At 45.4% G+C, this 26,125-nt stretch overlaps 2 protein-coding genes across 10 annotated transcripts; both read right to left on the bottom strand.

The window, feature by feature from the left end:
- Nucleotides 1-63: 63 nt before the first annotated feature.
- On the bottom strand, nucleotides 64-20,024 carry MIF4GD (MIF4G domain containing). 7 transcript variants are annotated; one of them, XM_044981893.1, is made up of 6 exons: nucleotides 19,894-20,024; nucleotides 6,950-7,083; nucleotides 4,192-4,301; nucleotides 3,249-3,404; nucleotides 2,193-2,285; nucleotides 64-1,181 (listed from the first exon to the last, which is right to left on the bottom strand). In XM_044981893.1, exons 2-6 carry the CDS (start codon nucleotides 7,029-7,031, stop codon nucleotides 954-956), a joined length of 669 nt encoding a protein of 222 aa, XP_044837828.1. In that variant the 5' UTR covers nucleotides 7,032-7,083; nucleotides 19,894-20,024; the 3' UTR covers nucleotides 64-953. The 7 variants fall into 7 exon arrangements, with proteins under 7 accessions (XP_044837828.1, XP_044837827.1, XP_044837830.1 ...); XM_044981892.1 differs by lacking the exon at nucleotides 19,894-20,024 and adding an exon at nucleotides 13,139-13,247; XM_044981895.1 differs by lacking the exon at nucleotides 19,894-20,024 and adding an exon at nucleotides 12,815-13,220 and having other exon boundaries at nucleotides 3,249-3,344.
- Nucleotides 15,077-26,125, bottom strand: SLC25A19 (solute carrier family 25 member 19). 3 transcript variants are annotated; one of them, XM_044981885.1, is made up of 7 exons: nucleotides 25,965-26,125; nucleotides 25,079-25,259; nucleotides 24,352-24,507; nucleotides 23,481-23,651; nucleotides 21,305-21,488; nucleotides 19,894-20,024; nucleotides 15,077-17,663 (listed from the first exon to the last, which is right to left on the bottom strand). In XM_044981885.1, the coding sequence occupies exons 2-7, from the start codon at nucleotides 25,208-25,210 to the stop codon at nucleotides 17,463-17,465; spliced, it is 975 nt and encodes a 324-aa protein (XP_044837820.1). In that variant the 5' UTR covers nucleotides 25,211-25,259; nucleotides 25,965-26,125; the 3' UTR covers nucleotides 15,077-17,462. The 3 variants fall into 3 exon arrangements, with proteins under 3 accessions (XP_044837820.1, XP_044837823.1, XP_044837821.1); XM_044981888.1 differs by lacking the exon at nucleotides 25,965-26,125 and adding an exon at nucleotides 25,659-25,795; XM_044981886.1 differs by lacking the exon at nucleotides 25,965-26,125 and adding an exon at nucleotides 25,514-25,648.

The raw sequence follows: 26,125 nt of genomic DNA, 5'->3' as shown, positions 1-26,125 counted from the left end.
TAGCTACCCAGCACCCTAGAAATGTTACAAAGCAAGAGCTCTGTGGAAAGAGAAAACATGGTGTTCATTAGTGGAAAACTTTTATTAGAAAAAACCTCAATAGAACATTTATTTCCCCTTTGTTTGTCCCTTTTGTCAACAGAAATGTACAATATTGAAGTTTATTAAATTGTTTTTTGGAAAAAATTCCATAGTGGTTACTATATAAAACTCATAAAAACAGTTTTTAGCTACATGTGCTCAAGGAAATTGCTGCTATGATGTACACTGGCTGGCTTCTCCCTCCAGAAGCAGGTGTTACTTCTGCTGTCCAGAGGCACCCAGCCTGCCAGAGGGCAGGGTTGGGAGAAATAACTGATTGCCCATGTAAAGGGCTCAATCGTGCTCCCATTGATTTCACAGGGAGCAAGATGAGACTCATCCTGGAGGACAGTTTTTAAAGCCTGGTTTGTGTATTATGGGCATGGATTCCATGTGGCAGTAAGCAGCAAAGAGGGCAGTTTTCCAAATAAGCTGCGAAAGCTTTTCCTTCCACCTGTCTCAACTCTGTTGGTGGGTGACTGAGTTGGCACATAATAGCTGATCTCAGTATAAACCATTGGCTGTGCTTTCCTGACTGCTACTGTAAAATGCTGGTGTGAGCTGGAAGCTGTGGATACAGTTAATCAACAGTTTGAGAGGCATTAATTAACCTGAGCCATAGATAAAGAGAATGGAAGCTCTGGCTAGGTTAAAACTGCCCTTGTCCCCAAATCAAACTGTCCCCCGTTGCAGTCCATCAAAGACACAGTACAAAGGGTCTATTGGGAGTAAACAATATAAATCCTATTTAGAAAAAGCATTAGAAAAATTTTAACTTAAAAATATCTGAAACATTTGTGTGACGTTTGCTCGTGAAAGTGCCAGGGTGAAACTTTGAGCCACTGTTTGAGTTAGTTCTGGCTGTGGAAGGTTTAATCTGTGACTTCACTGTAATAGTATTTTTGAGCTGCATCTGTCATCTTCCAGTCTGCAGCCCGGAACTCTATGATCTCCAGCAACAGGAGCTGAGAGAGTGAGCTGAGCCCATCCTCCAGGAGAAAACCATCTCGTAGAAGGGAGAAGAGCTCATCCATTGGCTGGGAGTTCATCTTCTCCAGCTGTTCACCAATGCGGTGCAACTGCAGCACCAGGCAGTCCACCTTAAAAGAGGAAAGGGAAAAAGCCACCTTAAGATGGTGTGGGGGCCTAAGGGGCCCCATCACCTCTAAATTAATACAGGCTAGTTCTCCCCACCCTGTTCCCCTGTATTTCTTTCTACTACATCCACTTTCCTTAGGAAACTGTTAATTGCCATCAATCTCTGGTAGTGACTAGGAACCTGGATGTTGATAGCTGCTTGGAAGGGGCATCTCTCTGGGATGGAGGGGTGTCCATGAGATCCCCCAGCTTCACACATTAAATTGCTGAAGAAACATGCTGGCAGCAATTCACACCATTAGACCTGCATCAATTTATGTTGAGACTCCCAGCAGGTGGCAAAAGCTGGATCAACATGTCCACAGAGCTCCTTTAATGGGTGCAGTATAAGCACCTGAACAGAACTGTCTGAACCATGCTCTGTTTCCAAGGTGAGCTGGATTCTTTTGACCATCTGCTGGTTGCTTTCACATAAACTAACAAGGAACAGCAGCACCTGCGCTATGAGCAGGAGGCTGGTAGGGCTGAGTGCTTGAAGGGTATGTTGTGGTAGGATGCCACAGAGAACAGCAAAGCAAAAGCAAAATTCATGTCCAATGACTTATGAACTTTATAACAGCCCTTGGGTTGTTTCAGTGCCTTTGGCATTCAGAGGCTCTGATCACTGGGCACCTACATCAGCCACGGTCAGATCTGGAGCGTGAACTAAAAATGTTTGGAATGGGGGAAGAATGGAACTGTGGTTGCAACATAATTATGGATGCACCAGCACCTCCATAATTCCTCCATTGGGGGCTGCAGGGAACTTCCCACCTTACAAGCCTCTCTTGTTCCCTGCCCCCACTCCACTTACAATAGGTATGAGGGAAAATAAGTTCTATTCAGCTCTGTGCCTCCCTTTTGGTCCAGACATTGGTTCAAACCATTATCAGCAGCCCTTACAGGACAGTATTTTTGCCAGTCACTTGGCTGTACAAACTCTCCTTGCATGTTAGCATCTCACCAGCACTCACCTCCTCCTCCTTCTTCAGGCTATCAGGTTGTGCCAGTCGGAACAGGCATTCATAAACTGGGTTCACCAGCGCCATCATGGGCATGTTGTTCACCTGTTAATGGGCCAGATGCACATATCAGCTCATGGGCAGAGGAGGCAGAGTTTTATTTTTAAAGAATTGTTCCCTCACTGTTCTCAAATGGGAGGGGAACTGCTCCTCTGGAAAGTTATGGTGTCACTCTGGCTCAGGGTCCTGTTGGGAGGGTTTGCCTAAGAGGCCATATAGAAACGTCTCCCTTAGTCAGAGGACCAGAGATCTTTGCATGGGGCAACGGTACCAACAGAGATGGGAAAGTGATGCAAAAATTTAAATTTTCCAGAAATATTTGATTTTAAAATTAATTAGCTACACCCATGCTTTCCCCTGACATTTCAACTCTGTTCACAATCCTTTCACCTTCACTGCCTGCCAGCATCTGATCCCATGAGTTTTATGAGCACAAAGCTCCCAGAAAGCTAATTTCAGTATGCATGCTTGGAGGGCTTTAGCACTCGTCCAGTCAGGGAACAGGAAATAATACCATGCGATTTCCCCAACCAATCGCAATTAAGCAGTGGGACTTGAATTTAGTACACCTGAGATCAGTCAGAGCAAAGAACTCCAAAAAGTGTGTGCGAAACGACCAATAAAGGCGTGTACACCAGTTCCAGGAGCTGTGAAGGATACTACATTTGTTCAAGGTTGGTTTGTTAAGAATTATTTGTTCAGCTCTACATACCGACAACTCTTCCCTCATCCCCTACGTTATTAATAAGGGGAACAGCAAGCAATGGCCTTCAATACGCAGAGGGGAACATAACAATTAGCGAAGAGCCTGAACTGTAATGTTTGAATGCAGATCCCCAGCCCACACAAAGAGTAAGGAGTTCAGAACCAAAATTTTTGGGTTTAGCCACAAAATTCAGAATTTGCTCCAGGTTCCAAACTCCTGCCCCTAACTCAGGAGGGGTTTGGTTCAGATCCTCTTTAGGCATGAGGCAGCAGATAGGGATGTCCTCTGCATAGGCACCTTACCCTCAGGTAGTCAAAGATATTACAGATGAAGGTGACGTAACAGATCCATGCCTGGGGCGAGCGGGCTCGCAGCTCCTCCCGGTCCTTATACTCCTGCTGCAGACGGTTAAGCAGACTCCGTCGGAAAATGCTCTGGCCCACCTGCTTGCTCTCTGCCTAGGACCCCAGAACAGCCAGGAAAGGGGAGGACAACAATGTGGGTACCCACATTACTAGGGTCTTTACATATCATTCATTATCAGACTCCTATTGTTGCACAGAGAGATGATTGGTGGGAGTCTAACTGCACGTGGAGTTGAGGCTACTGTCATGGCCTGCACATCCCTTCCCATTCTCTTCCTCTATTTCACAGCTTTGCTGGAGCTAGAGAATCTCCTCCCAGCATGCAGAATTCCACAGGCCAGCTTCACTCCTGATCTTATGGGAAGAAACCATTTCAATATGCTGGATAAGTTCCTCTGCCATGAAGGCCACTGCCCCAAGACTAGGGACCTTCTTCCAGTTGAGCCTGAGAAACTGTACTCCCACACATGGGGGCAGGTTTGGATTTCTGCATATCTCTGGCAGATGGGGCAAGCAGTGGAAACCTCTGTTAAAACATTTACAAAGACAGAGAGGAGCTGGTCTGGTGGTAAGAACGCAGGACTGGGAGAAAGGAGGTGTAGGTTGTATTCCCTGCATGACCTTTTGCAAGTCTTTCCTTCTGTGTGCCTGAATTTCCCCTTTCTTTGAAAAGGGGATGATACTCCTCTAGAGGGTGGCATTGGAAGGCTCAGTAGTGCTAATAAAGTGCTTTGCAGATTAAAAGTTCTCTGTAAATGCTGTAGGACTGAGGCAGGCCCAGCTGAGACGCCAAGATACCCACTAGCACTAGCTGTGATCCGGAAGGGGAGGCTGTGTGACTCACTAAGGATTTGCTGTCAGCATGCTGACATCTTCTCACCTGGATGATGGTGTAGCAAATACGCCCAGCCTCCTTGCTGAACACACAGTCTTTGAGGGACTGGTCCACAATGATATTAGCCACTTTCTCCAGATCCACACTGCTGGGGTCTGCAGGGAAAGAGATGATACCGTCAGCGCCGCTCACTCACTTCCCAACACTGCACAGATTCCTCACTTCACACCCTCCCTGCTCGTGCTTCAGAACAACAGGAAAGCAGCTAAGGTGCACATGGGAGTGTGTTGTGCTACCATGCTGCAAGAACTCAGGCTCACTCCCAGGCTGGCAAGGACCAGAGGCAGCTATCTCAGCTGCTGTAGCCCCCCTACAGACTGCATCAGGGATGGCATCTTCAGAGGGTACTTAGCCATTTTTGGCAGAGACAGTCATCGCAAGGGGAGGGGAAGAGGATAAGAGTGAGAGTAGGGGGCTAGTTTAAATTTGAGCTGAATGGGCAAATTTTCATTGTGCTTTGAATATAGAGGCTATAGCTGAGAAGCAAGGCTGACTTTTCCCTATGAAGCCTCCAAGCCCAACCCCTCCTACCTGGGCTTTTCCCTAGGAGACAAAACTTCCAGAAAGTGAAAAAATTGCTGAAAAAAGACAAATGAATATGGCAGTGTCTGTTAAGCCCCCGATGAGAGGAGAATGCTGGTAACAGGCTGAGGAGTGACTGGAGCAAGGGTACAAGAATCAGGACATTTGCCCTTTATTCCTGCTTCTGTTTAGAAAACCCGACCTCTGAGGAAAGGTTAAAAAAACTAGGCTGCAGGATGTAATACTGCAGGGGTCAGTCCAGGGTCCAGTACTATTCAATATTTTAATTAATGACTTGGATAATGGAGTGGAGAATATACTTATAAATTACATTTGTGGATAACACCAAAATGGGTGGGGTGCTAGAACTTCGGAAGACAGGATTAGAATTCAGAACGATCTTGAAAAATTAGAGAATTGGTTCTGAAATCAACAAGATGAAATTCACTAAAGACAAGGGCAAAGTTACACACTTACGAAGGAAAAATCAAATGCACAACTACAACACGGGGAATAACTGGGTAGGCAAGAATACTGCAGAAAAGGACCTGGGGGTTATAGTGCATCACAAATTGAATGAGAGTCAGCAATGTGATGCAGCTGCAAAAAAGGCTAATAATCTGGGCTGTATTAACAACGGTATCATAGGCAGGACATGGGAAGCAACTGTCTTGCTCTGCTTGGCACTGGTGAGGCCTTAGCCTGAGTGCTGTGTCCAGTTCTGGTTTCCACACTTTAAGAAAGATGTGGGCGAATTGGAGAAAGTCCAGAAGACAGCTACAAAAATGGTAGCAGGTTTAGAAAACCCAGCCTCTGAGGAAAGGTTAAAAAAAACTAGGGGTGTTTAGTTTTGAGAAAAGAAGACTAATGGAAGACCTGCTAACAGTCTTCAAATATGTAAAGGGCTGCTACAAAGAGAACAGTGATCAATTGTTCTCCATGTCCAGTGAAGACAGGACAAGAAGTAATGGGCTTAATCTGCAGCAAAGGAGATTTAGGTTAACTATTAGGAATTACTTTTTAACTATAAGGATAGTTAAGTACTGCAATAGGCTTCTAAGAGTGGATGTGGAATCCCTACCATTGGAGGTTTTTAAGAACAGGCTGGACAAACACCTGTTGGGGATGGTCTAGGTTTACTTGGTCCAGCCTGAGCGCAAGGGGCTGGACTAGATGACCACTCGAGGTCCTCCATGTCCTACAGTTCTATGATTCTATGCTTATTAGAAACTTGTTAGAGACTGGTGGAGAAATTCTCTGCCAATTCTGGATGTACTGAGCATGCATCAACCTAGGTCTGCAGGGGCTGGTCAGGACTCTCCTTGCAACTGCTTCTCCTGGCTGTCAGAGGCCACTGTGGCAGCAGGCACAAGAACTGAGAGCAGGGAGACACTCTCCCTTGTGCTCTTAATGCTCCCCCTGCTGGTGGGCCCAGAAGAAGGAGGAAGCTCCCTGACTGCAATGCAAAGGAGCAAGGAATGGGGAGGGGGGAGAAGGGAGATTGCAGGAGCAAGCGGTGGGGAGAAGCAGAGGGGGAGCTGTTGTCAGAGGCTGAGAGAAGTACAGAGGGCAGGAGAGGAGGATGGGAGAATATATAGGCACAAAGGTGGAGCGGCAGAAGGCAAGGTAGGGGGGTTGGATAGGAGCAAAGAGAAGTGAGGCAGGAGGAGGAGTGGGAGTGCAGAATGTTGATTATTTGCTGAGGGGAATGAGGAAGTAGCTAGGGTTGACTCGGAGCATGGGGGAGACAGAGAGCAGATGGGGGGGACCGGGCAGGATCAAAGGCTGGGTTACGAGTAGGGGGATGGGAGGATAGTAGCAGGGTGGGACAGCAGAATCTGGGATTGGGGGAGAATAGATAGAGGGATGGCCAGTGGATTGGAACAGAGACCGTTTGACGGCACAGGAGCAGAAAGATTATAACCACTAGAGGACATGCCCTTCCAGAATCTGGAATTGAACTCAGACAACTGTGCCTTAAATCTCAGGGAGGAGGTGGCAGGCAGTAGAGATTGTGTGTTCCAGCACTAGCTCACCCATGGTGGGGAAAAGGCTTTGGGGGCCAAGCAGCAGGCTAGTGGCATTTCTGACATAGCTCTCCTATTCGGAGCCATCTGTGTTAACAAGACAAAATGGAATCTGGTTGGTCAGGCATGATCTGCCAGCCAGCCTGGGCATGGAAGCCATACCATGGGGGCTGGAAAGACAGGTGCTTGCTGACCTTTGAGAGCAGTTTTCAGTAACTGCTGCGTCTCGGTGTCGAACGACTGTATTTTATACTCTTCTTTGCCCGTGTCTCCCATGTCTGGCCTGCTGCGACAGTGCAGTTAGGGAAGTGGCTGTTAGTGGCAAACCCTGGAGAAGAGATCAAACATGGCTTAGTTAAGCAGGGAGATGGGCGAGGATAAGTGTAGGTGTTTGTGTTGACATTAGGGGAAAAGCTGGAGCACTGTATGGTTTAACCAATTCACTAATGTAAAGAGCATTCAGTTATTTTGGGGTTGTAAGATTTTTCCAAACTCCAACCCCCAATCCTGCGAAACCATCATTATTATTTTTTATAATCCCTGCCCTCTGCCCCACTTTAACAAGGGGTCTTTGGCCAGTTGGCTCTCTTTGGTAGCCCATATACTTTCTGATATAATAACCCATTTAAACTGTTGATCTGCAGCTTCAGAAACAAACAGCCCATCCAGAGGCAACAAAAACACGTATTTTAAAGGAAGAAACAGCCTGAGCCTGTCACAGGGAAATGCACACAAGAGCACAGCATGGGTCTGCTGATTCATTTGCTTGCATGTGGCTTTGAACCTACAATTCAGCTGATTTTGCTCCAAGACACAGGGAAGATTCAAAACACACGGATGATCATCCAATCCACCTCCCCCCTGCACTGTCAGTTAATAGCAGAGCTGCTTTCACACAGTGCCATTCCAAACTCATTGACTTCAGAGGGGCTGCACCAGAGATGAATCTTGCTCAGAGTGGCAAGCAGAGATAGCGAGCAAATTTTGCAGCCAACATTATTAAGTCTCTAGTCTCCTTTAGAGTTTGCATTATTCTCCCTTGTACGAAATGATCTTAGAATCTCCTGGGTTTTCCTCTGCTTAGTTATTTTGGGGGAAGTCGTCATTTCACATACGCATCCAGTCTTACCTAATATGAGAACAGCCACTGGTCGGTCCAGCATCAAATGTTTGCTGCAGGGCTGCAGTGGCCTGTGTCACAAACACTGGGAGGGCAAATGTCCAAGTGGAGCATTCAATGGGTTTTGCCAGCTCATCAGAATTCCACAGTCACTGTGCAAACAGCCTAGGAAGCAGCTATCAGGGATTAGCCAGATGAAGGCCATTGTCCTTAGAGGGACGAGGCACATATCTAAGTTGCTGTGATCATATAATACCTGCAATACTTCCTTTGGCACTGCTCTGGGAGGAAGGGGAAAACACCTTTCTGTAAACCTGCGGCTGCCACCTACTCTCTCCCTGCTTCCCGTAAGATGTCCAAGATGCAATCTTTTCTAATGCACCACACAGCATGTTACCTGGCTTGGAGCAGTCAGATCTATAAAATTAGAGGGTCGCACATACTGCTTAGGTAGGTCAAGCTGAACACCTAGCTGGGCCCTCGCCCCCATCTGGGCAGCACCCCCCTATAAGAGAGGGTTGCCAGAAGTAAGAGGGTATAGCACTGCAGCCCGCAACAGGCTGCTGTATGTTAGAGCAACCCGTAAATACTCTAATTTACACAAGGGCAATTTTGGTTCCTAGAGCTGCCCAGAATCTGGACAGTGTAAAGGTGGGGTAAAGCCACCTTTGGTCCCTGCTTGGCTGCACCCAAAGCACAGCACAGAATCAGACCCAGTCATTGCAAGTTTCCTGTTTTCAAACACAGTAGAGACCTTCTAGCTCTCTCACAACTCTGTGCCTGACTATATTCTGAACAGCAGAACACACTCCTGTAGTTGAATATGTTGCCTGCCTAGAGACTTGGGTTTAGATATAGTTTACACCCCCTAATGCATTTATAAGGAGATGGGAGGTTCCTTTTGGTTTTACAGCAATGTTTAATTAGCAAACATTTCCTGGTTCTAAGTTACAGAAATTCACGCAAGTTATAATCTCTTGCTCCCTGTCCACAAGGTGTCTCTTCAGGTAAACTCCCCTGAGTCTTATACCATGTACTTACTCAGAGCTCTGTGCATATTCTCAGTTAAATCGTCTCCATGCCAGAACTAAAGTAATATCATCAACAATAACTGAACTTCAGTACGCATATGGTTGTGCTGTAGTTGCACCCTCAAAGGAGGATCTACAAACAGCCCTTAATTGCTTCTCTGAAGCTTTCAGAAGCCTAGGACTAACTCCGAACATCAGCAAAACAAAAGTTCTCCACCAGCCAGTCCCCGGTCAATCATCAGACCCAGCAAGGAAGATCTACATTGAAAAAGAAGAACTGGAAAATGTAGAATACTTTGCCTATCTTGGCAGCCATCTCTGAGAGAGAGCAGACATAGATGTCGAGATTCAGCAATGATGATGACTCACACAGAGCTCTGTGTGCATTTTCGATTAAACTTCTCTTTCCTAATGAGGATGTGATGTCATTCCACTGCCTCAGGCAGAGCTTCACGAATGGTTGGCAGGGTAAGCAGTAGTTGTAGTCCACTTTTTGATTGCTGAGTCTGGGCTGGCATTTTTTGACACACCCTGCAAGGTAACACTGTGCAGCACTTCCACCTTAGGCTGCAAGCTAGAGCGCTAGGAGGCTACAGGATCTGGTTCTCCCCTAGCCTTTTTCCCCTGAAGCATCACACCATTGCTAACACAGGTACAGTTCCCCACCAGTGGTCGCCTTAGTGTAGAGAGCGCATGGCTCCTGGCCTTTTTAACCACTGCATCAATTAACCCTGTTCAAAGCAAATGCGGATGGCCAAATAGTAAAAATGCCAATGCTGTGTCTATCGAATGATCCTACTGTGGCTAGCACTGGTGGGATGTTTGGGGAGAAAAGTCCCTGTGAAAACCAGCCATGAATGCTCAGCATAATAAACAACAAATCCCAGTTGTGTTCACTACTCCTGAATCCCATCACTTCTCTGTTGCAAGGGACACTGCAGCATCAATGACTCTCAGTGCAATGAAGATCACAGAACAAAGAGAAGCAGGGAATGCAACACCTAAGTCTTTAAATCAAGATTGGGCATCTTTCTAAAAACAAGATCGCCCAGCTCAGCCACAATATAGGGCAGCGGTTGTAAAACTTTTTGAGCTGAGCCCCCTCTTTGAGTTACAATTTTTGGTTGCACTCCCCAATACCTGGACCTGCCCCCTCAGATTTTCAGGGCAGGAGAAGGCGCATGCGATGGTATCTTGGGGCGGAGCCATTGCTGGGCACCAAGGTGTTGACACTGACTCACAGGCTGGGAGGCCCGCTAAGGTGAGTCAGGGGGTGGAGGTGGCGCTTTCTCCCCAAGCCCCATCACCCACAGCCAAAGCCTAAGCCACTTGGCATCACCACTCACACCCCCAAACGTTCCTCTGTGCCCCCCTAGGGGGGCATGCCCCACAGCATGAAAACCTCTGACATATGGGCTCTATGCAGGAGTCCATGGGTGAGGGGCTCTGGCCTCTGCTATACAGGGGGTCAGACTAGATCAGGGGTTCTCAAACTGGGGGTTGAGACCCCTCAGGGGTCACAAGGTCATTACATGGGGGGGTCACGAGCTGCCAACCTCCACCCCAAACCCCGCTTGCCTCCAGCATTTATAGTGGTGTTAAATATAAAAAATGTGTTAATTTATTATGGGGGTCACACTCAGAGGCTTGGGATGTGAAAGGGGTCGCCAGTAAAAAAGTTTGAGACTCACTGGACTAGATGATCATAATGGTCCCCTCTGGCCTTAAAATCTATGACTGCATTCAAGTATGTGCCACCTGGTACCAATAGCCCTCCTGCTTGTTAACTTCAGCATTTGGCAGCCAGTTCAGTAGTGGCCAGCTATGCAGCATGACTCCAGTTCCTTGCACAATGCAGATGGGCAGGAACAGAATACAGGGGCTGGGGCAGACACATATATTGTGGATACGAAGAATGGAGTTTCTATTGATTGACAACCAAACACCCTCATTGGCCTCTCAGGAATTTCAGGCCACACCTTGAGACTTCCCTTCTTTTATTAAAGACTCAGTCACATTTCTCCTCTTGGTCCTCTCTCCCTCTGTCTCCCACCACAGACATCTGGGCTGGAGCACAGTTGCTGCTCATTCTCCAGAAAGAAGAGGATGAGAGTGTTTCAGAGGATGTGATGATAGCACCCAGAAGTCAAGTGGGTTGGCTGGAGAGAAGGCCCAGCACTCTTACTACCTGTGCAAGCACTCAGCTTCGTCTGAGCCTGCTCAGGTTTCTGGGGAATAGGAGGGTCTCACCCCTCCAAATGGGGATGAGCTGCCAGCTGAGTGCAGAGTGAAGGCACTTACCATCCCCAGCATGTGGGATGCTGACATGGCTAGAAGCACATCACTCTGCACAATGCACCTTCATAGGTTTCATGCTGCCACAAGAAGGGGTGGGGGGAGATGAGCTCCAGGAATTACCCCTGCCTACCTTCCACATCCAAACACCGAGCTTCCCAGGCCTGGATCAGAGATCCTCAGAAGCCCAGGAGAAATTAACTCAACCTAAGAAGATAAATGATCCCACCAGTAACATGTTTCATCTGTCCCTGAAGATCCTTTACCCACCACAGAAGAGTCATTACATGGCTGCTGGGGAGGAGCAGGATAAAACACAGGACTTGGTACATTTGAAACTGTCCCGGGCAACTCAGTTTGCTGCTGGTTCCTTGACATATTTTATAACACTGCTGTGGGAGCCCCACCTCCACTACTCCCAACTATATCCTGTCAGTCCAATACCAGCTTTCCCACATTAGAGCTCAGCAAAGGCTCCATACAAACAGTAAAAGTGAGCAACAGGATTGAAGTTCCCTCACTCAAGTGACTGACTATTAATACCATCCCCAAATCTTGGGGCTCATCTCCTGACAGGTGGGCAGGAAAAACAGTAGGGCAGTATAACAGGGCTCTCCCAACATTAAAATCTCTGATTCCAACTAAAACCACTACAAAAAGAGAGGAAGGACAGTCCCAGTGGTTTGGATACTAGCCTGGGACTTGGGAGACCCTGGGTTCAACTCCGTTCTCTACTACAGGCTCCCTGTGTGACCTCAGACAAGTCATAGTCTCTCTGAGCCTCAGTTCCCCATCTGTAAAATGGGGATAGTAGCACTGTCCTGCCTCATAGTGTTGAGGATAAAAACATTAAAATTGTGAGGCATTTAGATACTTTGGTAACGAGAGCCATGAATACCCAAGATAGACCTGGGGGTCAAGTTTTTCCCTTGCCAGGACTAGGTTATCTATAATGTTTGTGGGTGTGGCTGATGACAGTGGTGGTGGGGTTGAAGGTCCATCCTGAGAGGGGGAGTTAAAGACCCAGAACTTGATGTGGGTTGATTGATATACTTTACAACACAATTTTAGGGGCATGTCTCGCTATCCATTTACGTTTTAAGAAGGAACCCCATCACCATGGTACCTAAACAGCCACCTATATATTAATTTACAGCAGGGGAACACTTTCTCATTGTTTGTCAGCAGGAGGGGGGGAAAAAGATCAGGATATCAATGTAAATTTCAAGCATAAAAGAATTATGAAAGTGCCTGCCCTATCACCTGTTTTTAGGACTTTATCTATCTAGGTTAGTTGGTTAAGAGAAAAAATGATTTTAGGCCTCAAAAACTCCAGAAAAATTGCCTCAATTCATGGCCACCATTAAATTATAAACTCTTTCCCTGGATTAGGAAAAAATAATAAACAAAAAATTTACTGAAAAAGCCTAGAACGGGACCAAGTAATTAGGTGTTTGGTTTGCTTTAAAATCAGGACTGCAGTCGAGAAAGTAAGCAGAGAAATGTCCCGGCTTGAAAAATAATTGCTGCTCCACCCAGGAGGCAAAAGTTTGTTTCTGAAACTAACCAGAGCAGCCCAGCCCAGCCCAGCCAGATTTGCAAATGTCACCAACCTGCTCCGGCTTTTCTCTTCACTCTCCCGGAGAGTTTTTTTTTTTCAGGACTCCAGCGCTCGCATCTTTGGTGCTTTATTTGCATAGAGAAGAACCGCCCCTACCCCTAATTCTTCTTGCTTTCAGGTTCGGGTTTTTGCAGATAGATCAGGAGAAAACCTAGCGCCAAGAACAGCAGCAGCAGAAGCAGGAAAGGCAGGAGCTCAAGCATGGAATGCAAATGCAAGATGGGCATCCTTCGTACACTCGCCCCTCCACCAGGAAAGCGCCCTGCGAGACCCCAGCTGGCAGGATCAGGCGGAAAATCCCAGCTTCTGCTCTTACTTTTCAGCTTCTTTGGGGTCAGTGATTGCCACCAGACGGATTCTTTCCATTGCAAACCTGCGGGTTTCCTCTTAGGTCATTTCCTTGCAGCCAGAGCCAAGGGGAGGAGGGACTTGGGAGTGTTGAAACAGCAGCGCCACCGCCTGGAAGAACCAGGATTTACGCAACTTTCTGCATTCACCTATCCATCTTTCGTTGCATCCTCCTGCTCCCCCGCTCTTTTTCATCATCCTACGACTTGGGGGGGTGGGGGGTCAGAGTGTGCCCGTTTCCCTCTGACTCAGACTGTTGTCTCCCAGTCAGAAGCGCTCTTCCTCCAGAGCTGTATTTAAATACTAGGTTTTGACCATAAAATCTTTTGACTTTTCTGTGTTAACAGCCCTAGAGAAAAGGCTGCAGCCCTCTGTTTGAACGCAGGAGATGTACAGCACTGCAAAAGAAGCTGCAATGCATATTCCCCACACTGTCCTGCAAAAGTTCCCCACTCCTGCCCTGTAGGGATCTACTTTCTAGGCATGTGAATCCTTCCCATTCTGTGGTCCATTCACCCTTTGGCCTCTGTTGGCACTACCAGCATAGGGAAAGGGGGTGCGTGATTTTCACTAGTGGTTATGGTGATTAATGAAACATGAAAAATCGCTCACTGGGAACGGGGCATGCCTATATCCAACAGGCCTCATGTGCCTCCAAGCAGACACCACATGGTGGTAACTTTCAGATCAGTTCATGTGCTTGAAGCTGATGGTTACACTTTTCCTCTTTTCAGGTTATTCCTTTTGTACAGTAGTCGTCCACGGCTTCACATTCTCCTCTGTTAGCTTGGAAGTCTGGGTTTTGCTCATAGGCAAAGAGCAGAACCTCTTATTCTTGCTTTCATATTTTTCTTCACAGTTTAAACTGAAATCTACTTACTCTTCTATTTTCCCCTCCTTCTCTAAGATAGGCAACCTGATGAGTATGTTGGAGTAGAACTGCTCAGGTCTTGGCCCTAGGGTTTTACTTGCAAGGTAGGAAAAAACATTTGAAGAATTTAAGAAGGGGGAAAATGTATGAGCTCTAAAAAAACAAACAAACAAAAAACACGAGGAAATATGTCAGCTCACTTTAACATCTCAAAAGAGCAGGTGCTGTAGAACACACTTTATGCTCCAAAGTTACCATGTGCTTAATGTGCGATGAGTGCTGGTCATTACTCCTTAGCATTAGCGTATTTATACAAAGTAGAACAAGCATACTCTTGAAGCTAGAAAGCAGCTTTAGTGAATGAAGAATGAGCAGCTTTTGATAACATTCTGCAACACTGTGTTACGGATACATGTAAACTAAGTCTGAACTTGTCTACCACAGATTGGCGAAGTAGGTCAAACATCTACTGCTTTAATACTCACACAGTGGAATGACCAAGCTTGTGCAAATCCATTTGGACAATCACTAGTTATTGTGCAGTAATGGATATCTAAGCACTGAAGCCGTCTCCTGCTTTGCGGTTGGGGCAACAGTGCCCTCTAGTGACCAAGCCCAGGAACTTTGTAATTCCAATAACAAAAATGACAGGTTTCAGAGTAGCAGCCGTGTTAGTTTGTATCCGCAAAAAGAACAGGAGTACTTGTGGCACCTTAGAGACTAACAAATTTATTTGAGCATAAGCTTTCGTGGGCTACAGCCCACTTCTTCAGACGCATAGAATGGAACATATATTGAGGAGATATATATACACATACAGAAAGCATGAAAAGGTGGAAGTTGTCTTACCAACTCCGAGAGGCCAATTAAGTTGCATCTGCAGTATAATTCATGAGCCTTGATCTCACTGCAGTCAACAGGAGCAAGATCAGGCCCTTGTTAGAGAGTGTTTGTCCAATATGATCTAACTGCATCACCCCATCATGTTCATGGTTTGAGTGTTTGCAAAGAGATGAAAGGAAAAGCCAGACAGGATAATAATAAATATTTAATGTTTTCTTTCCTCTCTTTAGAGACAGGCACACATTAAACATATATTGTGAAAAAACACAGCTGGTCAGAAGCCTTAAGTCTACTGAATTCACAAAAAGTCCATTCAGATGATCGCTAAAAATTCTGCAGAGGATTAAGGCTCTTCATAACAACGGAGGCTTAAAATCAAAAGGGAAAATAACCCACTTCAGTAACCAATCCTAGAACATTTGTTTTTTTCATTGAAGCACCCAATACAGCTCTGTGCAAACATCCCGAGAGATGACTGTTACTGTACATGAGTAAGGTAATCAGTGCTATTGGAAAGTATTTGTTGCAGTATTTGCACATAGAGGATCCAATGGCCAAGGCTAGGTGGCAACTGTTGTGGATTCCATAACGGCTACTGTATTATTAGTATGTTGTACTTTGCTTAGTAAAGTGTTTTGCTTTACCCAGATGATAAAAGGCACTAGGATAAAAACAAATGCAATTGCTGAGCAGCTTGTGGGGTGAATTTCAGGCAAAGGAAATCCTCACTGATAGGATTACATTAGAATAAAATTCCAACAATCACCACCAGTTAGACTGTGGCACAGTCTCACGAGGGAAGTAGTGCAAGCCCTATTGATTGAGTCACGGAAAATTGGACTGAAGTCAGGTATACAGTCAAAAACAACAACCCTGCACTTGCAGGTGGGAGGAACAAGGTGACCTAATGGATCTTTTCCATCTCTTAAATTTATCTGATTCTAGGAAATATACCGGGTAACCCCAATATACAGATCCTGCAAAACTCCACAGTAGCAAAATAAGACCCATCTTGCTAATTCTTTGTATTAAACTAGTATCTCTCTCCTTTACCTAAGGGGAAATCAATGCTCTCGTTTTTAGCCACTTCCCCTCCTTGTGATGTGACTCACGTTTAGAGACTAGTGATGGGCACATTAGAAATACTTTAAAGACACAGACATCGAGGGTGGGAGGTGAAATGACTATCATGATTTGTCTTTTCATTCTAGTATAGAAGCCACTAAATCCCTTTCCCACCAGCTAAATGATCATATAAAGACCCATCACATGTATGATCAACAGCCCAGTGTGCAACAAACCAGGATCAGGGTGGAGGCTCTCTGCCCATTCATTCCCTCTTAGTGCACATGGAGGCTCACCAGGCTGCTTCAGAAAAATTAAAAACAAAAACAAACTATACACAAACAATTCCAAACTCCTCAAGCTTCTTTGCCCTTCAGTACAGATAAGGGACTATGACAGGTTTAGAAGATCATTTAATTCACAATAGAGGGTTTGGAAATATTTCCAGGGAGGAAGATCTGCTCCAATGCCCTCCACAGAGCAACCATGTCATTTCTCTCAGTCTATCTGGCAGTTCTCAGGTCTCTCTCAAGCCCCCACAAGAGATTCAAAGAATTAATCTCCCAACTACACCAGGTGCTCAGCAATTCCTTGGCTCTATGATGATCAAAGAGTCACTAGTTTCCACAGGACTGTCTTCATTATTTTAAGGTAGGTTTAAAAAAAAATCTTTATAGTATCTGTTTAATCATGACAATCTAATAGCAAAGCATAGCCCCAACATGTCAGTGCGAAGCAAAATTGGGTTTTGTGCATTGAGAGACCTTCCTGAGAGCAAACAGCATTAGAGCTGCAGACTTGTTTGTAAGAGCATTACACTAGCAAAGTAGAACCCTAAGAGGCCCACAGCAGAACTCACAGGCAGAATAAGGGACACTTGTCAAACAAAAGTAAGCTTGCCACTTGTAGTGAGAAAGCAAATCGGTGTTGGCATAAATGTTGCTAGATGATGCTACGTTTAAAGTGGCTGAGGATGTTGAGCTGGTAAATGTTAATGGCAAAGAGAAGACAGGTGTCTATGCAGAATAAGGAAGGGGTTACCTGTACAGCAAGGAGATGAGAATATGCAGCAAATGGACAGGCCCTAAGCAGAGGGCTGAAGCTTTGCAGATGTGACATCATTTGACACTAGTTGAGTGGCACTAGCTAAGCCAGATGGGTCCCTGTGCTTGAAGGATTTCACACATTTGATCAGATGCCTCTTCAGAGCATGTTGCCAGATGGGTAGTAGAATTCAGTTTTTATAAAACCCCTTTTCCCAAAGTGAATGCTGATACTATAGGAGATATGATGGAAGATGCTCAGTGTACCTCAGGGCTCAGTGTCCTCAACTGAAGCTGCAGTCACCTGCTCCTTTGGTTCTGTTCCAAACAGATCTTTCCTCCAAAGCTAGTGGACACGTGTTTTCAGAGCCCTGGCAAGGAGGAGCCATTCCCCATCCCTCTCCATGTGACAATGAAGCCACTAGTCTTACTCCTCCACAGTGTAATTGCAGCTGATGAGTCCTGCCTCTTCAGCCTTCCTGCCCCTTAGTGCTGCCAGTGTCCTTCAGGGCATATAGCAGGTTGCAGAATAATTCATACCAGAAGAAGGTGAAGCCAGTAGAGAGAGCAGCCTTCAGCAAGCTGGGGGAGAGACCCTTAAACAATCCAACAGGCCCCTCCTCTCGCACAATCTGCCCAGCACAGTCCATTAAACCCTTGTACGTCCGCACCTGGGGGAGAAGAGTTGAGAGAGTAAAGAGAGCAACAGCACAAGCTCAGCTCACCTGGGCAGGATTCTCTCAGAAACCTCTGTATCATATTCCACACATCCAGGAAAGGGACTCAGAGGACTTGAAAGAAACCCAAAGGCTGTATCAAAAATGTATTCTAGATACATACAATGGAGATTCTACGGATATTCACTATGACTAACTGGCAGCATCAGAGAATCAATCTGAGTGCACACTGATTTGTAGATGCAGGCACCACAGCCACAAATTACATTTACCATTATCAGCAACAGCTTACACGCCAACTGAATGACAGGAAATCCTTTATACCACACCTCATGCAGTGTTCATGCTACAGAGTTTGCAGAGCAACTGCTTCAGAATGTGTTGGTATTATTTTCCATATAGACTCATACACTTTTAGGCCAGAAGGGACCATCATAATCATCCAAGTCTGACCTCCTGCACATTGCAAGCGACAGAACTTTACCCACCCACTCCTTAATAGACCTATAATCTCTGGCTGAGTTACTGATGTCCTCAAAACACGATTTAAAGACTTCAAGGTGCAGAGAATCCACCATTTACACTAGTTTAAACTTGCAAATGATCCCTGCCCCATGCTGCAGAGGAAAGCAACCCTCCCCCGCAGGGTCTCTGTCAACCTGATCTGGAGGAAAATTCCTTCGCAACCCCAAATATGGCCACCAGCTGTACCCTGAGCATTTTAGCAAGACACACAGCCAGACACCTGGGAAAGAGCCCCCTGTAGTAACTCAGAGTCCTCCATATCTAGGGTCCCATCACCAGCCATTAGGGATATTTTCTACTAGCAGTCGCAGATCGGCTACATGCCATTGTAGGCAGTCTCATCATACCATCCCCACTATAAACTTCTCAAGCTCAGTCTTGAAGCCAGTAAGGTTTTTTGCCCCCACTGCTCCCCATGGAAGGCTGTTCAGAACCTCACTCCTCTGATGGTGAGAAACCTTCATCTAATTTCAAGCCTAAAGTCATTGATAGTCAGTTTATATCCATTTGTTCTTGTGTCAGCATTGGTGCTTTACTTAAATAACTCCTCTCCCTCCCTAGTATTTACATCCTTCCCTCTCAGACTATACATCTGTCATTGCTTCAAAGACTGGATACTACCCAATTTGCATGTCAGGCCAATATAAACTGGAAGGGACATTTTCATATTTGGGGGAGAAAGGAAATATTTCTCTAATACAATTTTAAAAATAGGTGTCCATTTCAAGGTGGTAAGGAATGCTAGAAGTATTTAATTTGTTTAGATTTATACAAGTCTCTTTAGGTACCCACCATGAATTCTGAGTGCCTATTCCATAAACTAAAATACACAATACAGTAGCAAGAACTGCTCATCTCATCTTGACATACAAATATCCATCAGCAAATAGAAAAATAAAATAAATCCAAACTCCTCCAAACTTTCATTCAACCCCTCTCCAAGAGCACAGTGCAAGTGAGTCAGGGCCAGATTTTTAAAAGGTATTTGGGCACCTAATTCCCATTGATATCAATGTGAGTTAGGCACCTAAATACCTTTAAAAATCTGAACCTCAGTCAATAGTACAAGATAAATGCAATTTATTACATGGCCTTGACTACTGTCAATCCCCTAGGCCCCTTTGAGTCTCCCAGCCTAGATCTATATATACAGACATAGTATACACCCCTCAGTTGGGTCATCTTCCTGAAAGGCAATTTATTCCACTAGTGAGTGAACTGCAGTAACTGCTGATTATTTAGAACAGTACTAGCAAAAATTCTCCATTTGGTTAAGGAGTTTAACTGGGTGATAAAATATCAGAGTTCAGAACTTCAACACCAGTTTAACACAGAAATTACAAAATTAGGAAGACAGGTGATTTTTAAAAATTCATAGTTATTTTTACTCATTACAGTATTCTATTTAATTTCAGGTCTTTTCAGAAAGTTTTGTTTCTAGAAGGAAAAATAATCTCCTAATCAGGGTAGCTGCTTATCTGGGATGACTGGTCCACTGCAAATGACAGCCTATTAAGAAGATTCTCTCATATATAGTATATTGTGAACAAGTCAACCAACAATGCTTTGGTAGGCCCAGAGAGGAAATAAACAGAACGCTGTTCAAAATCAGATGTTATAGCTGAGTTTTCTGGGTAATGTTTTATTTCTTGGTCTACATTTAAACATATGAAAACCAGTTGATCAAAACATCTCTCACCTGCCCAAAGGCTGCCCGGGCCTGCTCAAAGCCTCCCACCTGCAACCGCTTTTTAAACAGGTCGAAAGGGTAAGTAAGAGTTTTGCTGATAACTCCGGCACAGCTGCCACACACGAGGTTTTTAACATTACCTGAAAAGCAGAGAAGTGGAAAGAAGAGTGTACAGAAGAAATGGAGGATTAGAATGGAGTTCTGATTTACAAACGCATAATGGAAAGTAAATCAGAACCATTTATTCAGAGACTGTAAGGCCAGAAAGGACCATTATGATCATTTGGTCTCACCTTATGCATAAAACAGGCCATAGAACCTCACCCAAGAATTTTTGCATCAAGTCCACAACTTCTTTGAGTGAGGGCATATCTTTTAGAAAGATATCCAGTCTTAATCTAAAGACTGATTTATTCTCCAGCTCTGTCAAATGGCAATACAGAACAAAACAATAACAGAAGGGTTTATCATCAATAACCATGCAAGCTTTCACACTGCTAGGAAAAAAAATACTGGAGATTGGTAATAGGGTATGGAACGTTGTGCCTCCAGTTGAGGGTTCAAATCAGAACAGGTTGGTAGAGATCATAAATTGGTACTATCTGGTGGCTGTACAGAGGCCAATGGGAAAGGAGTTTGGTAGTCTTAGTTCGGGTCCTAATTGGCAGGTGTCCACAGCACAAAACTACCATCACAATCTGCTGTCTAACACTGAATGAACATTGAGGATGAGCTGCTCTCACACATAGGAGGTAATCTCTCTACTTGAGAACACTCTGATGGAGCAGTAACTTGCAGTGATGCTACCCATGCTGTATGTGCTTTAGTGCTGTCAAGGTGCCACTTTTCATGAAATTATCTTAAAAACCTCAGAATAGCCAAAGAGCAGGAGATCAATATTAGAACAACTTGGGAGCGTTAACCTCCACCAGATGAATCCTCTTGTACAAGCCGAAGAGGGGAAGCAACTTTAGAACACACAGCTGTTCAGAGATCCTGTACTCAACTGACAGTCCTATCCCCACAATATTACTGAAATTGAAAGGAATAAAGGCTGTCTCTGCAAGATCTTTCCACTGCACAAGCAACATGACCCAATTTGAAAAATAATATACTGGAGTGAAGAGTTCATCTTCCTGTCGATGGTACTTCTATGGGCCTCATTATCACAATATCTGAGTGCCTCACAGTCTTTAATGTATTTATCTTCACAACACTGCTATGAGGTAAGGTATTTAGGCATTTTACAGGTGGGGAAATTAGGCATAGAGAAATTAAGTGACTGGCCCAGGGTCACACAGTAAGTCTGTGACAGGAGAAGAAATTGAACTCAGATCCAAGTTCTAGACTAGTGCCCTAACCACTGGGCCACTCTTCTTCTTCCTCCATGACTGAGTATTTCTCAGTCCCAAGCACCCACCTGCATTCATTCCTTCGGATGGCATCACCCATTTATACAATTGTTGCAGGAGATTGTAAAAGGAGAACTGGAGACCAGCGTATGGAAAGACAGCAATGATAGTGGGGGTCAAACCCCTGTAGAAGGTCAGAGGCCCTTCTGTTTGGTACATGGTCATCACAGCATGACGAAGATTTCGGTAAACCTAAACAACAAGGAATAGTAAAGTTCTCCTGTTAGATACACTTACAATCAGCTATTCAGAAATCAGTTACATTCCGGATACAGATGGGGATTCCCATCTCCCAACATATAACAGGTTGATTTTTAGCACAAACAGATTAACAAAACCATTTCATGTATCGTGACACGAACGCTCACTGCTGAGTCTTTGAAATCTTGATAATAATTAAAACAAACTGACAGAATAAACATGGTCTCTTCCACATGAAACTAACTGACCCAACAAACCCTCAGTTCTGCTTGACAGCAGTATCCCACTGAAAGGCATGGCTGGACATTGTATCCTGAAGTTGCCTGAACTTTGGCTCTGGTGGGAAGCAAGCCCCAGAGATGGGTCCCCATGACTGAGAACACCTTGATATGAATAGCTTCAGAAAGTGACAGTAAGGGGAGGCTGGCAGATCAGGACAGCTGTTATGGGGCAGGGGGAAAGCTCTGGGTAACTGTGCAAAACACACCTGAATTCACAGATTGAGTGTCCTTCAAAGATTCTTAAGTTACAAGAGTGATGTCAAATATGCCAGACACAGCTCTTTACTCAAGAAGCTGAGAACATTTCTTGTCCAGTCTTCTTTGACTGGTAGCTGGAAAACACAATACTCAAAGACTTATTGTATTAAGAAATCTAGCTACTTCTCTCATTTTTGGTAATTCTCCCAATGGCTTAAGCTCACCAGCACTTGTATTTGTATCATAGGTGTGTTTTCTTCCTCACAGCCTAGTTTCACCATTTACTCCTGCAGTGAAGCCCTGACACTGAATACATGGGAATGGATTGCGATTCCATTACAAGTCAAGCAGAAATAGAGTAAGAAAATGGCTCTGATTCAAAATTAAGTGTTTCCAGTAATAACTGAGGGGAGACAGAAGAACTTGGTTGGTGGAGACAGATCCTTGTATAAACAAGGATATAAAACTGGATTAGTAGAGGATTGGTTTAAAAACTTCATACCTGTAAGAACCTGCACATGACTCTTCGTACACTTTGCATATTTATGAGCCAACAATGTGATGCAGTTGTGAAAAAGGATATCATCATTTTGGGGGTGTACTAACAGCAGTGATGTATGTAAGACAAGCAAAGTAATTATCCCACTGTACTTGGCACTGGTGAGGCCTCAGCTGGACATTGTGTCCAGTTCTGGGCACCACACTTTAAGAAAGAGGAGGACAAACTGGAGAGTCCAGAGGAGCACTAGAAAAATGATGTAAGATTTAGAAACCTGACCTGTGAGGAAAGGTTAAAAAAAAAAAAACCCTGAAGATATTTAGTCTTGAGAAAAGAAGACTGAGAGGGAACCTGGTAACAGTCATCAAATATCTTAAGGGTTGTTGTAAAGAGGATGGTGATAGACTGTTCTCCATGTAGACTGAAGGTAGAACAAGAAGTAATGGGCTTAATCTGCAATAAGGGAGATTTAGATTAGATATTAGGAAAAACTTTCTAACTATATAGATAACTAAGAACCAGAATAAGCTCCTAAAGGGAGGTTGTGGAATCCCCATCGCAGAAGGTTTTTAACAACAGGTTAGACAAACAGCTGGTAGGGATGGTCTAGGTATACTTGGTCCTGCGTCAGTTCAGAGGGCTGGACTAGATGACCTCTCAAGGTCCTTTCCAGCCCTACATTTCTATGATTCTTTGTTTGAGACATGTCCCCTCAAGAAAGGCAGAGGAATAACTCCCTTGTGCGGCCGAGTATCAAATGAGAGCCAAGTCAGCCACACCAAAAAGAGAAGCTCCTCCTTCTCTCTGCCAGGACAAAGCATGTGTGTCAATGGACCGAAGGATAACTTGGCATTAATGACATTACCACGCATTAAGGGCTCCAGTCTTCCCAGATCACCTGCTGGAAGTTGTAAAGTTTCCCCCCCCACACACACTAATCTGAATGAAACATGGCTATCATCAACAAACATAACAAAGCTAAAATTCTTCTCCCCTAACTCATACCTTAGGCTCGCCCTGAGCAGCAAAGCGGGTGCGCAGTGTGTCAAGAGGCTGAACTGTAATGGTGGCAGTGCAAGCAGCCAGGCCGCCACACACAAAGTGCACGATGAAGTTGCGGGTGTTGTATGGTGTGGCATTGTGCACCAATTCCGTCAGGCACTCAAAAGTCACAAACTTACAGAGAAACAGAAACATACGTCACAGAGAAAACTCTTATCACCCACAACCCTCCTGGTTCTACCACATTCTAACAAAAATAAATAAATCCATCATTTGCAACCTCCTGAAGGATATGCTGCAAGAATGCAGCCATCAAATTGGGGAATACTCTTGGCATTCAGAATCTTCAGTTCTCCCTTTAGAAGAATATAGTCTGGGATTTAAAACAAAAAGGCCTCCTACGAAGTTCCTATTTTAACTCTCTCTTCTCTCTATAAATTATTTATTAAATAACACATATTTGGCTCTTATACATCACCTTTCAATAGATGGTCTCAAAAGGTTTTAGAAATGTTAATGAATTAAACTTCACAACAACCTATGAATCAGTATTATCAACACTGTCATCCTCAATGAACAAAGGCGGTAAGTGAACCAGAAAGATAAGTGGCACACCCAAGGACTCACAGCATGTAAGTAACTCATCTGAGACCAGAGCCCACATCTGTCCTCTTGGTCCGCTGCTCTACCATCACCTAATCACACTACCAGAGTCTCCTCTTTGGCATACAATGTACCCTACAAATGGACTAGCCCTACAGACAGCTGGGTAAGCGATGGGCAGCTATGACAGGATGAGGCTGCTGACAAAGCCACTACAGAAACTAAAAACTTCAGAACAAAGCTAGCCCTGGATGATTGCCTGACATCTTACCTGGACAGCTCCATAGCTGATTGAGAGGAGCTGAGCAGGCACATGCCCCTTCCAGAATGCTGTCAGCCCTTCCTCATGAAATATCCGGTGTGTGGTTTGCAAGATGCCATAATATTTAGCCAGTGGGTTTCTGGGGGAGAGTTGTTCAATCTGAAGCTGAAAAAGAACAAATAAATTACCTTACTCTGTGATCTGCTTCAAGGTCCTGAACCTGATCTTTGAAACATTCAGTGGCCTACATTAACTCAGACCCCACTTCTTGTGTGCCCTCGTGGCAGCTACAACTGGCTCAGATACCAATGCTGCTGGTCCTTAAGAGTTGGGGGCAGAAGAAGAGGTATGTGCAATGCTAAAGAGCTATGATATTCAGCAAAAATGTTAATAAAACTAAATTAGGACAGGCAGATAGGAAGGGAAAAAAGAAGGAAGAACAAGAAAAACACAAGAGCTACGTACAAGAAAAGACAGAGCAGTAAAAATACATTAATTTGTTAAGAGAAAGTAGAAACGGTCCCCAAAGATAAATACATCTGTCTACCTTGTATAATCTGTATTTAACTCCCTCACACACAGAGGTTTAATCAGCTATGTAATAGCTTCTGGGTGTATTTGTGACACTGGCAATGACTTATTTAAATACTATAAAAGGTTAAAAGAAAAAGCGTTTTTTTTAATTTTCTGCATGTTCCTCTTCCATGTGTATCATGGAGGCTGTTGGGAAAGGTACCTGAAAGCGAATCTTGATGACATCCACAGGGCTGATTAGAGCCCGAGTGACAAACCCAGATGCGGATCCTGCCACAGCCACCTCCACAGCTGAGACGGACTTCACTTCAGACTTGGGGTCATAACCGACCATCACTGCCTGGTCCAAGGGCAGCCTCCACCTGCATCAACCTCCAGGAGTGCTACAGTCCAAAGACAGAAGAGAATGAGGCGTTTTCAGTGACAGGCCTACTTTTGACCTCTCGCAGAGGAGCAAAGAGGTCACTATCACAGGACAAGCTAGCCTCAGGCCTATGAATATTTTTGATCCCAAAAAGCAACCCCCAACTCCTAAAACTGCTCCCACCACTAAAACACGTGGTTTATTTAGACAGGAACAATAATAAAGCAAAATAAAAGGTCTTCAGCCAGCCTAACAAAGGCAACAATAATACACCTTGGCATGGGAAGGGGATGAGAACCCTTGGAAGAGACATGCTGGCACCAGCCCTACTAGAGGGGATGGTTGCAGGTCTGGGGCTTGGGTGGATGGGGGCAGAAGTGAGGGTTCTTGGGTTGGGACTTGCAGAAGGGCCAGTCACCGCGTTGGACAGGGCCAGGCTGAGGGTGGAGGGGCCGTTCGCTGGTGTGGACGGAGACGGGCCAGAAGCCCAACGGCCGGTCGCGGGGACGCGCCGAGGGGGCCGGTTGCTGGTGTGGACGGGGACGCGCCGGGAGCCCAACGGCCGGTCGCGGGGACACGCCGAGGGGGCCGGTTGCTGGTGTGGACGGGGACGCGCCGGGGCCGAGGCTGCCCTGCGTCACCGCACCTCAGAAATTCCCCCTCAGGCCTCTGCCCCGCAGCGCCTCCCCCCGCCAGAGGAGACATTCACCACCACGACGCTCACCCCGTTGCCACCCAGGGCGGCTCCCGGACGCTGTCGCCTCCTCACGGCGCTGCTCAGAGCCGCTCCCCGGCCACTGACATCGACCCAGGCTGGGCCTAGCCAATCCAGCCAGCGGCCTGCCCTGGTCCGGGAGGACAGATAACAGACTGCGCATGCTCAGG

This window comes from Mauremys mutica, chromosome 12 (genome assembly GCF_020497125.1).
Source record: "Mauremys mutica isolate MM-2020 ecotype Southern chromosome 12, ASM2049712v1, whole genome shotgun sequence".
NCBI classification, from domain to species: domain Eukaryota; kingdom Metazoa; phylum Chordata; order Testudines; family Geoemydidae; genus Mauremys; species Mauremys mutica.
Note: the sequence above shows the minus strand (reverse complement) of the source record. Positions and strands in the feature narration are given on the sequence as shown.